Source organism: Salvelinus sp. IW2-2015, unplaced genomic scaffold (assembly GCF_002910315.2).
Source record: "Salvelinus sp. IW2-2015 unplaced genomic scaffold, ASM291031v2 Un_scaffold909, whole genome shotgun sequence".
Taxonomy (NCBI): Eukaryota; Metazoa; Chordata; class Actinopteri; order Salmoniformes; family Salmonidae; genus Salvelinus; species Salvelinus sp. IW2-2015.
The window spans coordinates 126,720-141,177 of NW_019942642.1; the positions used below are offsets into that span (position 1 = coordinate 126,720).

Sequence of the window (14,458 nt, forward strand, 5' to 3'; positions counted from 1 at the left end):
TTGCCTTGGCGGATGGATGGAAAGAGAAATGTGTCTTTCTGAGAAGTAATCTCCTTGGCATGTGAGACAGATGAGTGGGAGGGTAGTGGGCTCCCGAGTGGCGCAGCGGTCTAAGGCACTGCAACTCAGTGCTAGAGGCGTCACTACAGACCCTGGTTAGATTCCAGGCTGTTTCACAACCAGGCGTGATTGGGAGTCCCATAGGATGGCGCACAATTGGCTCAGCGTCGTCCGGGTTAGGCCGTCATTGTAAATAAGAATTTGTTCTTAACTGACTTGCCAAGTTAAATAAAGGTTAAATAAAATAAATAAATGGGGGCTGATGGGGAATGAAGATGGTTGACCCTGTGTGTTTGGGTTAATGTTTTCTTGTGTGCCCTGTCAGGATGGTCAGAAGCACGCTGTAGGTCATCCCCACCTCCAAACATGAGGCTTGCCAACAAGGAAATTGAATTTAAAGCCAATTTGAAGAGGTGGYCTGAAACTCTCAGACAAATAACTGTAGAAACTCTTTGTAAGGGGTTTTACAGTGCAGGGTCCTAAATTGTGTAGTTGATTGTTTTTCAAAAATAATACAATGGTTTGGTTTGCTTTTGTGCGTGACTTGTAATATCTAAGTGGTGCTCTCTACTTGAATCTGCGTGCCTCCACCCACTCCCTCAATCCCCATAGTTAACTTTACKTGCATTGTGGACAMAGTGGCAGCCTTGGCCAGTCTACTGAACCTTGTAGTGTCAGCTTATTAGATGGTGATTAATGACTCACACAGCAGCCAAAGGACACACTGTGCGGGTCCAAGCTATTGATAGGACATTTGCTCCAGCAGTACAATACAGCACTACTTATTAATAAAGCCTGAGACCACTATAGATGGTTTTGACTTGGGATAACTTTCCTTCACATGTTGGCACATGCAATATGGCACATGTTGGTGTGTGTGTGTGCAGTGCATGCGTCAGTATGCCACTCCATTTTCATACAGTATCACATGGCTGAGCTGACTGGCATGCAGAGACTACTGTGTGGGCGCACCCACTTCGCCTGCTATTTTCAGCTCCCTAACCTAGCGTGTCGTGTCTGTGTGCAACTGACAGCAGAGTAGACAGCACAGTAAAACTTTTAAAGGGTTATACAAATAGGCAGTTCATTTCTGTGTATGTCAGACATGGTGCCAGGATAAAGTGACGAAGGCGGCAGTTAAAATCGGTGAGGTGCCACAATTTCTGGGGGTTCTTGCTTTGGAATTATGTTGAATTGTTCTTATATCACGATATACCACAATAAACATAAAGTTCAAATGCAGAGACTCCGAGACCATTGATTGAGTGCTTTTAAAGTGACAGGTTGGTGCGAAATCTATAGCCTATCTCCGCTGCGCTGTATCAGCACAATGGACAGCGCCCTACCCACTAAAGCAAGGCCATTTGGTAATGAATATAGGCTACAAGATACAGTAGATAGGGTCATTCACCTATTACAAACAGCCTACTGTATGTGACTGCAGCCGTACACACAGCTGTCTGGCCAAAAATAATGCAAACTAAATGCTGAAAGTAGTAGCCTAATTATTTATGAATACCAACAAAAATACTGAATAGCAGTTTGGCTTAGAATACCGAAACAACTGCAAATGAATGAAGGAATGAATGAATGAAGGGAACAGAACATAAGATAAAGGCATGACACAATCTATAATTAAGCTAGTTACATTAACAGGAAACAAACACAGTAAAGAAAAGTGGAATGGAGATCCAGATAACCAAAACAGCCTACAGCCTATTACTGTGAGATGCAGACATGCACAGCTGTCTTGCCAAACAAATATGCCATAGGCCCGCTTCAGACATGGCGCTCAAGAGTACAGTTGTGGACAAAAGTTTTGAGAATGACACAAATATTAATTTTCACAAAGTCTGCTGCCTCAGTTTGTAGGATGGCAATTTGCATATACTCAGAATGTTATGAAGAGTGATCAGATGAATTGCAATTAATTGCAAAGTCCCTCTTGGCCATGCAAATGAACTGAATCCCCCCCCAAAAAATTCCACTGCATTTCAGCCCTGCCACAAAAGGACCAGCTGACATCATGTCAGTGATTCTCTCATTAACACAGGTGGAGTGTTGACAAGGACAAGGCTGGAGATCACTCTGTTATGCTGCTTGAGTTTGAATAACAGACTGGAAGCTTCAAAAGGAGGGTGGTGCTTGAATCATTTTTCTTCCTCTGTCAACCATGGTTACCTGCAGGTAACACGTGCCGTCATCATTGCTTTGCACAAAAAGGGCTTCACAGGCAAGGATATTGCTGCCAGTAAGATTGCACCTAAATCAACCATTTATCGGATCATCAAGAACTTCAAGGAGAGTGGTTCAATTGTTGTGAAGAAGGCTTCAGGGCGCCCAAGAAAGTCCAGCAAGCATCAGCACGTCTACTAAGGTTGATTCAGCTGCGGGAGCAGGCACCACCAGTACAGAGCTTGCTCAGGAATGGCAGCAGGCAGGTGTGAGTGCATCTGCACGCACAGTGAGGCYAAGACTTTTGGAGGATGGCCTGGTGTCAAGAAGGGCAGCAAAGAAGCCACTTCTCTCCAGGAAAAACATCAGGGACAGACTGATATTCTGCAAAAGGTACATGGATTGGACTGCTGAGGACTGGGGTAAAGTCATTTTCTCTGATGAATCCCCTTTCTGGTTGTTTGGGGCATCCGGAAAAAAGCTTGTCCAGTGAAGACAAGGTGAGCACTACCATCAGTCCTGTGTCATGCCAACAGTAAAGCCTCCTGAGACCATTCATGTGTGGGCTTGCTTCTCAGCCAAGGGAGTGGGCTCACTCACAATTTTGCCTAAGAACACAGCCATGAATAAAGAATGGTACCAAAAAATCCTCCGTGAGCAACTTCTCCCAACCATCCAGGAACAGTTTGGTGATGAACAATGCCCTTTCCAGCATGATGGAGCACCTTGCCATAAGGCAAAAGTGATACCTAAGTGGCTCGGGGAACAAAACATTGAAATTTTGGGTCCATGGCCAGGAAACCCCCCAGACCTTAATCCCATTGAGAACTTGTGGTCAATCCACAAGAAGCGGGTAGACAAACAAAACCCCACAAARTCTGACAAACTCCAAGCATTGATTATGCAAGAATGGGCTGCCATCAGTCAGGATGTGGCCCAGAAGTTAATTGACAGCATGCCAGGGCGGATTGCAGAGGTCTTGAAAAAGAAGGGTCAACTCTGCAAATATTGACTCTTTGCATCTTTCTTCATGTAATTGTCAATAAAAGCCGTTGACACTTATGAAATGTTTGTAATTATACTTCAGTATTCCATAGTAACATCTGACAAAAATATCTAAAGACACTGAAGCAGCAAACTTTGTGGAAATTAATATTTGTCATTCTCAAAACTTTTGGCCACAACTGTACAGCGACATGTTGTGATATGGCACAATACACTTTTGTGGATCAAATTTGACCCACGTAATCAATTAAGTAATGCCAGCCTACCATAAACACTTTTCCAATACGTACAMTTTCATTTACAACCATGAAAACCATAATAGAATGTAGTTCTATGATGAAACACGCCGACATGTAGCTACACCCATGGGCGTCATTTGGGTTCTTGCATTGGAATTATATTGAATTCTGCAGTAATTGAGTATTGCAGACACTCTTTCTATGAACCAGTTGCTATTAAATTAACGTTTTTTGGACAGAAATCCTGTGGCTAGGGTAGGATTCTAGGCTAGCCTGGGCTGTATCCTCTGTTCCAAGATCGTCAGGAACTGTTGGAGGTGGAGGGGTTGTGGAGGCACTATCCTGGCGGCGCTTGTGGAAGGGTGGGTAGACTCTGCATGCGGAGCTATTTGGAGCTCAGAAGCATCATCTCTGCTGGGCTTGGTGGCGGCCTCGGTGGTTTAATGCTGCTGCTCATCGCTCTCCTTCTCCTTTTGGCTTTGTTTGGAAACTTTGGCGAAGCCCATTTCTGATATCCATCGTGGCAGTGGCAGATTATCTGGTTTGAGCTAGCTAAATAAGCTAAGCCTAATGACACTAACGCTTTTTACAGCTAGTTAAGAAGCTAAACTCTGTAGTGGTGGGGCATGAGGCAGAATTGAGTGAAGCTGCTTCAACGGTAAACTTGGCCCCACCCTTATAAATCAGGCGGAGGCGCATCACGTTAGTCACATTGCCTACCCCAGAGATGAGAAGCGTTTTTTCACGCTTTTTATGGAAACCCAAAGGAGTCATACCTAACCWCCCCAGTGGCTTTCCACACCCCCATACACACACTGCGGCGTGCTCTGTCCATTGTGCTGATACAGATTTGGCCTCAACAAGACACTCAGTCATTTGAACTTTTTTGCTATTTTTATATAGAGACATGAAACTAAAACTGAGGTGACACAAGTTTCAACTGAGGGGGCTTAGCCCCCTTTTTCCCCCTCGTGGAACCGGGCCGCTGTGTGTGTGTGCACAGGTGTGTGATTGTGTTTTTCCCCAATGTTATGTACBCACCACCAAAAATGTGATATATTGTGTAATGACAAGGACAGTGTGCTGAGTTTTGCGGTGGATCATAGCTCTAAACAACAGTACTAATATCCACTGGAGTTTTGTTGACTACTTGTAGCAATTAACTTTTTCATAAACCCCAGTTTTCATTGTGGGGTTCTGATTGTGGCTGCCGCTGCCCCCAATACAGTACCGCCGAGGAAGTTAATGTGTGGCTGTTAAGTACGCTGCAATCAATCAGTGGACGTTTGTCTGTGCCTGTTCAATTACAGAATAATAATGTAAATCAGTGTGCGCTGGGGAAAGACTGAATGAAGCATTATACAACAAAGGCAGACTTGATGAGGCCACTCCAGTCATGGAGTAATAAGGGATCATTTCAGCAGGACAATAATCCATAGGGCACATCTCCTGCCTTTCTACTCCACTTCTCATTTTGCTCTGCAACAAACCACAAGTCTTCTTGCACTGTATATCTCTCTACCCAGGTACTGTCTCTGTTAGAGATTTGCATAATGGAGAAACATCAGCACACACATAACTGAGGAACATAATTTTTTTTTTTCCTCCATCGGCTAATAAGTGTGCATTTAGAGAGAAAGAAACTCCTGCTAATCACCTGTAAAAAAAGAAAAACACAGAGAGAGAGAGAGAGTCCAGCCTGCTGCCTCTATGCAGTGTGAGGCATCGGCAGCTTCACTTCACCATGGCAACAGGCTTCCCATCCAACAGCTGCCTGTATCCAGGAGGGCAGAAAGCATCGCCCCAACCCAGCTCTTATCTTAGGCCAGGATATCAGTGATCCAGACCTCACAGATAGACCATCCTCAGAGAAACCCACAAAACCCCAAYGTRCTCCATTCTAACCCCCAAGAATTCCCTCTATTTACCTTATGTCAAGAGGTGGGGAACTTACAGTCAAGAGTCGTGAGTTGTGTCAYAAATGCACCCATATATCAGATACCTTGCCTTCATATTACAGAGATGCTGCCCAAGAGGTTGTGCTTGATAGGCTAGTTTGTTCTCTCATAGTACAATATGTTTTAAGGGCTTGGACTGGAACATTGTCTCCATATAGAAGACAGATTCAATAAATAGCTTACAGTGATGCTCTGTGCATGACTCTTTGTGTATGAAGTTTTGTGTAGCACTATGGATGCTATGGAGTACTATCATCAAACACAGACTTGTCTTTTAATGCATTGGCTTTATTCAATTAATGTAGAAGTGATAACTCTTCCCCACATTAATTTACCATAACTAAGAGAGCTATCTGATGAGAATCAGCAAATCCAAATGAACTTTCCCAAGCCCAGCTAGACTTATATCATCCCTTATAAACCAGTCCTATCAAAGCCTCTCTTTTTCCAGCTTTCAGCGGGACTGGTTTATAAGGGATGATATAAGTCTAGCTGGGCTTGGGAAAGTTCATTTGGATTTGCTGATTCTCATTTGCTGATTGTCTGTGTAGCAAACAGATGTTGTTGTTGAAATTATGAGAGCTGAAGAACACAATAGTTTCCGTTAAATATCAGAACACTGCAAGTCATTGAACTAATAAAAAATACACAACAGGAACTTTCCCTCATTAGCTAATTTAAAAGAAGAGAGTAAGGGCACAATGAAATGATCTACCATATTTTCATTTGAAACTTTTATTTTCACATAAACACTTATAAACTACATATAAAATACATTTGTAAACATACAGAGAAGCTTTGGTGTGTGCAGTGAATATTCTACATTATGTAGTGTGTGTGTTCTGCATTCTGTGTTCCTATGCCATGTAACAAATATGTACAAGGAAGCATATCATGTATCCCTCAACCACACACCAATTACTTGCAATTACTTCCATATTCCCAGCCAGTAACGCGCATTGGTTTGTAGCTAGCCATTGTCATTCATGCCAGCCCCAGCCCTTGGGAGCTGACTTCTGACCCATACGCCAGGCCAGGAATAAACTCTTATCTTCCTTAGGCTTTCAGTCTAACACCCCACTTCACCACCCCTCAACACACACATCTGTCCTTACACTCATGCTTAGTGAACCAGGGTCTTCACTCCTCTCTCTCTCTTATTGATTCAGTGTCTGATTGGGTGGTGGCTCTGCTGGAGTGTGTTGTTTTTGGCCTGTTGAGCCGACTCACCCTCTAATCTGTCCACAGTGGCTGACATCTCCTCCTGCCTCTCTACTCTCTCTACGGAGCCTTTGGACCAGCATCGCTGAGTCTCAGCCCTTAACCGCCTGTCTCACCACCGTGCTCTAGGGATAGCCATGTCAGGTCTCCCTAATACTATGTGGAAGCAGGTGTTATCTTTTTTTAGTCTGTTCACTCACCATGCACCCATCTGTCTGTGTGTATATTACAGTGGAACTCTATAAACTACATCACAAACAGGAATTTGTCTCCCAGTCAAGTCAAGTTAAACAGAGATGTGGTTCTCTTAACCGCTGTGTTGCGTTAAATCTATACAGACTAGGCTACAACTAAAGCCCCTTGTGGACCTTTGTACACCTTGGGGCAGGTTTGCCAAAAGGAGGCCAATGACCATCATCTCCATTCTAGATAATGTTTGATTTTACTGAAACAAACTGTCAATCGATTTATAACACTTCAACTATATTTCTGATCATGCCCTGTTTGGACAACAGGACTCATCATATTGATGAGTGTTTGATAATGACAACAGGACTCATCATAGTGTTTGATAATGACATCCCACTTTGCAGGAATCCTCATAATTGTCGGGGAAATGTACCTATTTATCAGAAAAATGCAGCATGTGTTGTTATACTGTGTACTCAACAGGTACTTTTAACATCTCTCACAGCAGCCCACACAACATGTGCAACAAGGTCAGTCTATCTAAAACACTTTGCATATCCTCGCAACAAGGTCAGTCCATCTAAAACACTTTACATATCCTCGCAACAAGGTCAGTCCATCTAAAACACTTTACATATCCTCACACCTGGATAATGCATTAGATATGTGAGTTTGACACCACAGAAGTCATGTGGATTGATTTGAGTGTTTTATAATGACAGACATTTTACCCTTCACTCCTTCACTTTGCAGGAGACCCCACATTGGCGTAGAGAAAATTGATAGGAAATGTGTCACATCAAAGTGTTTTTTTATACAGAACAGTTGGATTGGAATTCATACAGCGTGAGTGTGTTTGTATGCAGAGGGAGAAGAGTTGTGTATGATTGGTTTGACAGTCCTCTCTGGTGGGATGACTCTGCCCCCTTGTGGTACACTGAGAAGGAACTAGAAATGCAATTTGAATGACCATGAGTCCTCATTCTTTAACTGTCAATGTCATGAGTACCATCAGTGGTCTGGTGCATTTAATTGAGAACTGGTACAGAAAACAACAGGGGTGACTATATTTGCTATGGTATAATACAACTTGTATTTTAGAATCCAGAACACACAGTAACATGTCCTTCTAGCCATGTTTTGACATTGCATTGATTATTATATAATCAGTCTAATCAGTTCTGACTGGAAAACACAGCAACAAGATATGGCAGACTTAATAAGCAAGATCAGTCAATTCAACAATACAATTTATAACAGCTTTATTACTCATCTAACAGCAATACTATTTCCGTCAGTAAACACTTTCACCACCAGGAAGCAGTATTCTACTACTGTAATAAGCAATGCAATTTAAGCAAGTGTATAACGTTGAAGACAAACAATGAACAAGATGAGAACMGATGAATACTTCTTACACTATTCTCAAATCCCAATGTACAATGATTTTCAGTTTTAAAATTCAATTGTATTTATTGTAATTTCTTTGATATTTTGCTTCCCAGTATAAAAAGTGAAAACATATATTCTCTTTGGCCATGGCAGTCCAGGTTTTCTTTCTCTTCACTCAGTAAGAGAAAGGCCCTGATCCATCCTGTGTAGATGTGCCCTGACCAGGAAAGCCCTTTGCCCTACTGTAGTTCCAAGTCCCATGTTCAGTAAAAAACCTCCTGACCTTCCCATGACTAGTCCTATGTTATGATTATGAGTCCAACCAGGATGAAGACCAACAGCAGTCTGCTCCTAGTCCTTGTCCCTGAAGAGATCCCTCTTGGAGTAGTGCAGCTGTTTGTGAGAGCTGTAGGTTCTACTACTAGGTATCCACAAGGAGCAGTTGTAAGGCTCACTCCTAGCCTGGGTTGGCAGGGTACTCCTTATATCAAACAGCCCCTCTTCATCCAGCTGGCTCTTTGTGCTGGCCGACTCTGTTATATTCTCAGAGCCCAGGAACCAGTGTACTGTGCCTTCTGGGTAAACTCCAAATAACTGGCACTCAACCTGAGACTCATTCTGGAACACTTTGTGCTCAGATGTCCTTAGGCACTCTGCAATGTTGAGGGAAAAATAGGATGAGTATTGAGTAGTTCTCAAMTAACATTCACATAGCTGGAGTGCYTCTAACAATTTCATTGCCATATTTGTGTAATATTTGGTCTGACTTGCCTACATGTGTCATTGTTGCAATTGCTCRCATCCTACAACAGCATCATCATTAGTTYTATAGGAGCATTATTCCCATACAGTATACAGACCTTGCATTGTCACAGTGGTGTTGGCAGCTGTGATCGTTAGGTTGGAGCGCAGTTTGCAGGTGTAGTTACCCTGACTGGACGGCATCACCCGAGTCAGATTGAGTGTGAGGGTGRTGTTTGTGTTGTCACACCGGAKGCCAGGAAAGGAYAATACACCAGTGGCATTGACCACACACAGCTGTTTCATTTTCCTTACCCAGGAAAAGAGAATGATCTTGAGTGGGCTTGATGACATGATGTCACACTGCAGGGACACATTCTGATCACACTGAGCCTTTACCTCAGTACTGGTTCTCAGCTCCACTTTACATGTGAATGGATGGATAAAGAGGAAACTGTTATATCGCCAGGTATAGGAAGCTTTCCATGCTTACACACACTGTATTTACACTGACCAAAAATAAATCAAATGCAACACTTGAAAGGATTTTGCTGAGTTACAGTTCATATAAGGAAATCAGTCAATTTAAATAAATGCATTATGCCCTAATCTATGGATTTCACATGACTGGCAATACAGATATGTATCTGTCGGTCACAGATAACAAAAAAAAAAAACATCAGTATCTGGTGTGACCACCATTTGGCTCATGCAGCCCAACATATCTCTTTTGCATAAAGTTAATCAAGCTGTTGTTTGTGGCCTGTGGAATGATGTCCCACTCCTCTTCAATGGCTGTGCGAAGTTGCTGGATATTGGCGGGAACACGCTGTTGTACACGTTCATCCAGAGCAGTGGTCACCAACCTTTTCTGAGTCAAGATCACTTTGGCAGTCAAAAAGCAAGCGGAGATCTTCTGCTCAGATTATTATTTTTTACATTAACCTCACACAAACAGTTGTAGGAATGAGGTTTGGGCAGTAGGCCTAACACATTATCACAGCATATTGGCTATATGATTGGCCTGCCAATATTGTTAATTAGACCATATTATATTTCGAACTCGAGCTTTGATAACAAAATAGATCAGTTGGTTTAGCACTTGTGAGGCACTGTGGAGCATGAATTTAAATAATTTGTTTTTTTATTTTACTGGACTGATGGTACCTAGGGCTATCGATACTTGGCTACTCATTCATTGCAGCTGCAGCCCGAGCGGAAGTARGGAGAAGCACGTTTTGTAATAGTGTTGAATAAAAACAGTGACAGTGCTGAATATAAACTTAAACATGAACTCACTCATAAAATCAGCAGCTCTTTGCTGTATTCGTTGACAGTCTCTCTGTGGTCATGGTTTTAAAAGTTATAAAATCTTACGTACGCTAGTAGCCTATTAAACTTAGCTGTGGCCAGGGTTATGGAAGCTCTGTAGCCATGGGTGATTTGAGCTATCCGATTGGGCAGCGCAGTAGGTGCACTCGATTTAGTCACAGATTTGCCGGTCCTGCGGGAAGGCAGAGTTTGTCTCATGGAAACACTTTGCTTACCCGGTGCGCTCAACACGATTTWAAAAAAGGAGCGCAAGCCTTTATCGTTCGTTGGCTTTTCTACAGAAATATTTGGTGATCGACTAGGAATGCCTTGAAGATCGACCAGTTGGCGACCACTGATCCAGAGCATCCCAAACATGCTCAATGGGTGATATGTCTGGTAAGTATGCAGGCCATGGAAGAACTGGGACATTTTCAGCTTCCAGGAATTGTGTACAGATCCTTGTGACATGGGGCTGTGCATTATCATGCTGAAACATGAGGTGATAGCTGCGGATGAATGGCACGACAATGGGCCTCAGGATCTCGTCACAGTATCTCTGGGGATTCAAATTGCCATTGATTAAATACAATTGTGTTCATTGTCAGTAGCTTATGCCTGCCCATACCATAACCTCACCGCCACCATGAGGCACTCTGTTCACAACGTTGGCATCAGCAAACTGCTAGCRCAAACGACCACATTCACGCTGTCTGCTGTCTGCCCGATCAGCAGTTGAAACCAGGATTAATCCGTGGAGAGCCCACTTCTCCAGCGTGCCGGTGGTCATCGAAGGTGAGCATTTGCACACTGAAGTTGGTTACGACGCCAAACTGCAGTCAGTCAAGACCTTGGTGAGGACGACAAGCACGCAGATGAGCTTCCCTGACATGGTTTCTGACAGTTTGTGCAGAAATTCTTTGGTTGTTCAAACCCACAGTTTCATCATCTGTTCGCGTGGCTGGTCTCAGACGATCCCACAGGTGAAGAAGCCAGATGTGGAGGACCTGGTCTGGCGTGTTTACACATGATCTGTGGTTGCGAGGCCAGTTGGACGTACTGCCAAGTTCTCTAAAACGACATTGCACTCGATTTGGTAGAGAAATTAACATTAAATTATCTGGGAACAGCTATGGTGGACATTCCTGGAGTCAGCATGCCAATTGCACGCTCCCTCAAAACTTGAGACATCTGTGGCATTGTGGTGTGGGACAAAACTGCACATTTTAGAGTGGCATTTTATTGTCCCCAGCACAAGGTGCACCTGTGTAATGATCATGCTGTTTAATCAGCTTCTTGATATGACACACCTGTCAGGTGGATGGATTATCTTGGCAAAGGAGAAATGCTCACTAACAGGGATGTAAACTAATTTGTGCACAGATTTTGAGAGAAATAAGCTTTTTGTGCGTATGGAACATTTCTGGGATCTTTGATTTCGGCTCATGAAACATGGGATCAACACACATGTTGTGTTTATATTTTTGTTAAGTGCATATTGTGGCCATAGCCAGTTCAGCTAGGAAAGAAGGAGTTGTGAGAACTTGAAGAAAGTTTGTTTCTGTAGAAAGCAGATCATCTTTACTCAGGTCTTCTCAAGGTAATACTAAAGATTCTATCTTTCACTTTATCAGGTCCTAGCCAGACAGTATGGATCTTTTGAACCAACATTTTTTGTACTTTATAGTACTTTTATAGCAGAATCTTACCCAAAATTATTTGAAATATGGCTGTACTTTCTGTATTTGCTGGATGTGACACATCCTTACTAAAAGACAAAAGCAAGCAGCTTTTTTTTTGCCTGGTAAAAAACAGCCAAAATATGTTTTTGTGCACTGTCTCACAATGTTAAAAATCACTTACTTTCACTGTTGACAACTGAAGAGAGCCAGATGGCTAAGACCCAGACAAAAATGACCTCTGTTTTTCTCTGTTGTTTCATCTGCATTTAAATTGACATTAGTTACTTTAGACGGCACAGTTCACAGCTCAAGCACATGGCAATAAAGAGAGAGGATCCAATCCAAACCACAGTGTTGCTTTCTGATATGTAGTATAGCAGTACTACTCACCATCTTGTTAAAGCTCTTAAAATCACAGTCTTCTCTGTTTATGACTTCCTGCCTCTCTTTTCCTGTGAGTGGTTTACTCATACAGATTTAAAGCACTTGAACTAACCTCAAGCTGTGTTTAGGMCTTGCACATTTCTGAGCCAGAGAATGTCTCACATCTCAATTGTACGATAACATGGATCATTCCTCTGGGTTTGTTTTCATGCTTAATGTCATGTAGTGTCAGGTTTGCACTAGAACATGTGCAGACTGGCCTCTTTGCTCTGGGTTGAGTGAGGAACTATGCTGATGGTTCGGGCAAATGCAAGCAGCTTCAGATTACTTTTCAGTTTCACTTTCGTCAGTCATCTGGAAAGGCCTCTAGTTATTTTTTATAAACTCCATGTTTGATTTATTCCCTTATATGGAAATGATGTTCTATTTCTTGTTTATTTCAGTTAACAGGGACAATAATTAGTAACTGCATTCCCCCCTTCTTATCAAACTAATCATGACATAAAGGGCATCTTATTGTAAAATGTTGCCCTTGAATTCCATACATTTCATACTTTTGTGTGTTTTATAACCTTGCTTCTARTATCTTTCATCTCTTGWATATTTCTTGAGACTTTCCTTTCGTCCAAGAATAACATCTGGAGTGATACTAGAACACCCACGTACCCAATCCTCAAACTTGCCTTTTATTTCCCCGTAAACATTTTCCTCAAATTCCCCTAGTATCCTCATATGGAATTATAGGATACTGAGTTTGGACCAGACAAAAACAATGTTAGTTGAAGTCTTGAAGGTCAAAGTTGCTTAACTCTCACTTATCCATCATTTCTTCTTGTCTCTGGCTTTTCTGTCACTATGCAATACACCCCCCCTCAGAGAAAAATAGACTCTATAGCATCTGTCCACCCACTTGTATTGAAAATAGATTGAAATGTAGTTCCTCTGACACATCTTGACAAACTAAGGGTATTTTAATTGTCCTTGACTCACTGAAAGACATGCTGTTGTCAGAGAGAAGAGCGATTGAGCAACAATCTATTCCTACAGTGTAATTACATACTGTATCCCCCTCAGATTAGAGTGTTTACTGCTTCTGAAATCTCAAGTTTACCTTCACATTGAATTCTTTCACAGCTATTATTCACCTATCACACTTCCTTTTGTTTCATGAACCTCAACAATAAAAATCTAAAAGAAAACCAACCACTTTGGTGGGGGGGTACTGTCACGCCCTGACCTTAGAGATCCTTTTTATGTCTCTATTTGGTTTGGTCAGGGTGTGATTTGGGTGGGTATTCTTTCTTGTTCTTGTATTTCTATGTATTTGTATTTCTATGTTTTGGCCGGGTAGTGTTCTCAATCAGGGACAGCTGTCTATCGTTGTCTCTGATTGAGAACCATACTTAGGTAGCCCTTTTTCACACCTGTCTTTGTGGGAGGTTGTCTTTGTTTGTTGGCACTTAGCCTTTAGCCTCACGGTTGTTTTGGATTGTTTGTTGTTTTTGTCGGTGTCATATAAATAAAGTAATATGTATGCTCACCACGCTGCACCTTGGTCCTCTTCATTCAACGGCCGTGACAATAGCAGCACAAATAAAAGTATTACCCTTCAAAAGAAATGGGACAAAATCATCATGATGGCCCTTTAGTGATTTGGGAGGGAATTAGAACATGGCCTTCCTCATAAATGTTATTGACTGTGGTGGTGACTCTGTCAATGAGAATTCCTATGTGGAAGATAATCATTCATGTGCTCAGATTTCATAGTGATTATCACAGGTCAGGGTTGTGAAACACTGTCCTCTTTCCTACCTGTGTGAGGAGGGAACTAGGGCCTTAATCGTAATAAGGAAGGCTTGTAGAGCCTTGTCAGTGCCCTGAGGGAGATTCACATGGCCCACCCCTTAATTACTCACTCCCTGACTCATTCATCTGGGAGTTACTGTAACAGCGTTCTTCTGTGGACGAAGGAGAGGACCAAAGGGCAGCGTGGTTAGTGTTCATGTTTAATAACGACAAACATGAACACTACAAAATACAAAAACAACAAATGTGAAAAACCGAAACAGTCCTATCTGGTGCATAGACACAAAGACAGAAA

General features: G+C 42.4%; 1 protein-coding gene across 1 annotated transcript; it reads right to left on the reverse strand.

Moving 5' to 3' along the window:
• Positions 1 to 7,813: 7,813 nt before the first annotated feature.
• Positions 7,814 to 12,535, reverse strand: LOC112069102 (uncharacterized). The gene is made up of 4 exons (XM_024136390.2): positions 12,364 to 12,535; positions 12,155 to 12,233; positions 9,100 to 9,402; positions 7,814 to 8,892 (listed from the first exon to the last, which is right to left on the reverse strand). The coding sequence occupies exons 1-4, from the start codon at positions 12,442 to 12,444 to the stop codon at positions 8,591 to 8,593; spliced, it is 765 nt and encodes a 254-aa protein (XP_023992158.1). The 5' UTR covers positions 12,445 to 12,535; the 3' UTR covers positions 7,814 to 8,590.
• Positions 12,536 to 14,458: the final 1,923 nt, after the last annotated feature.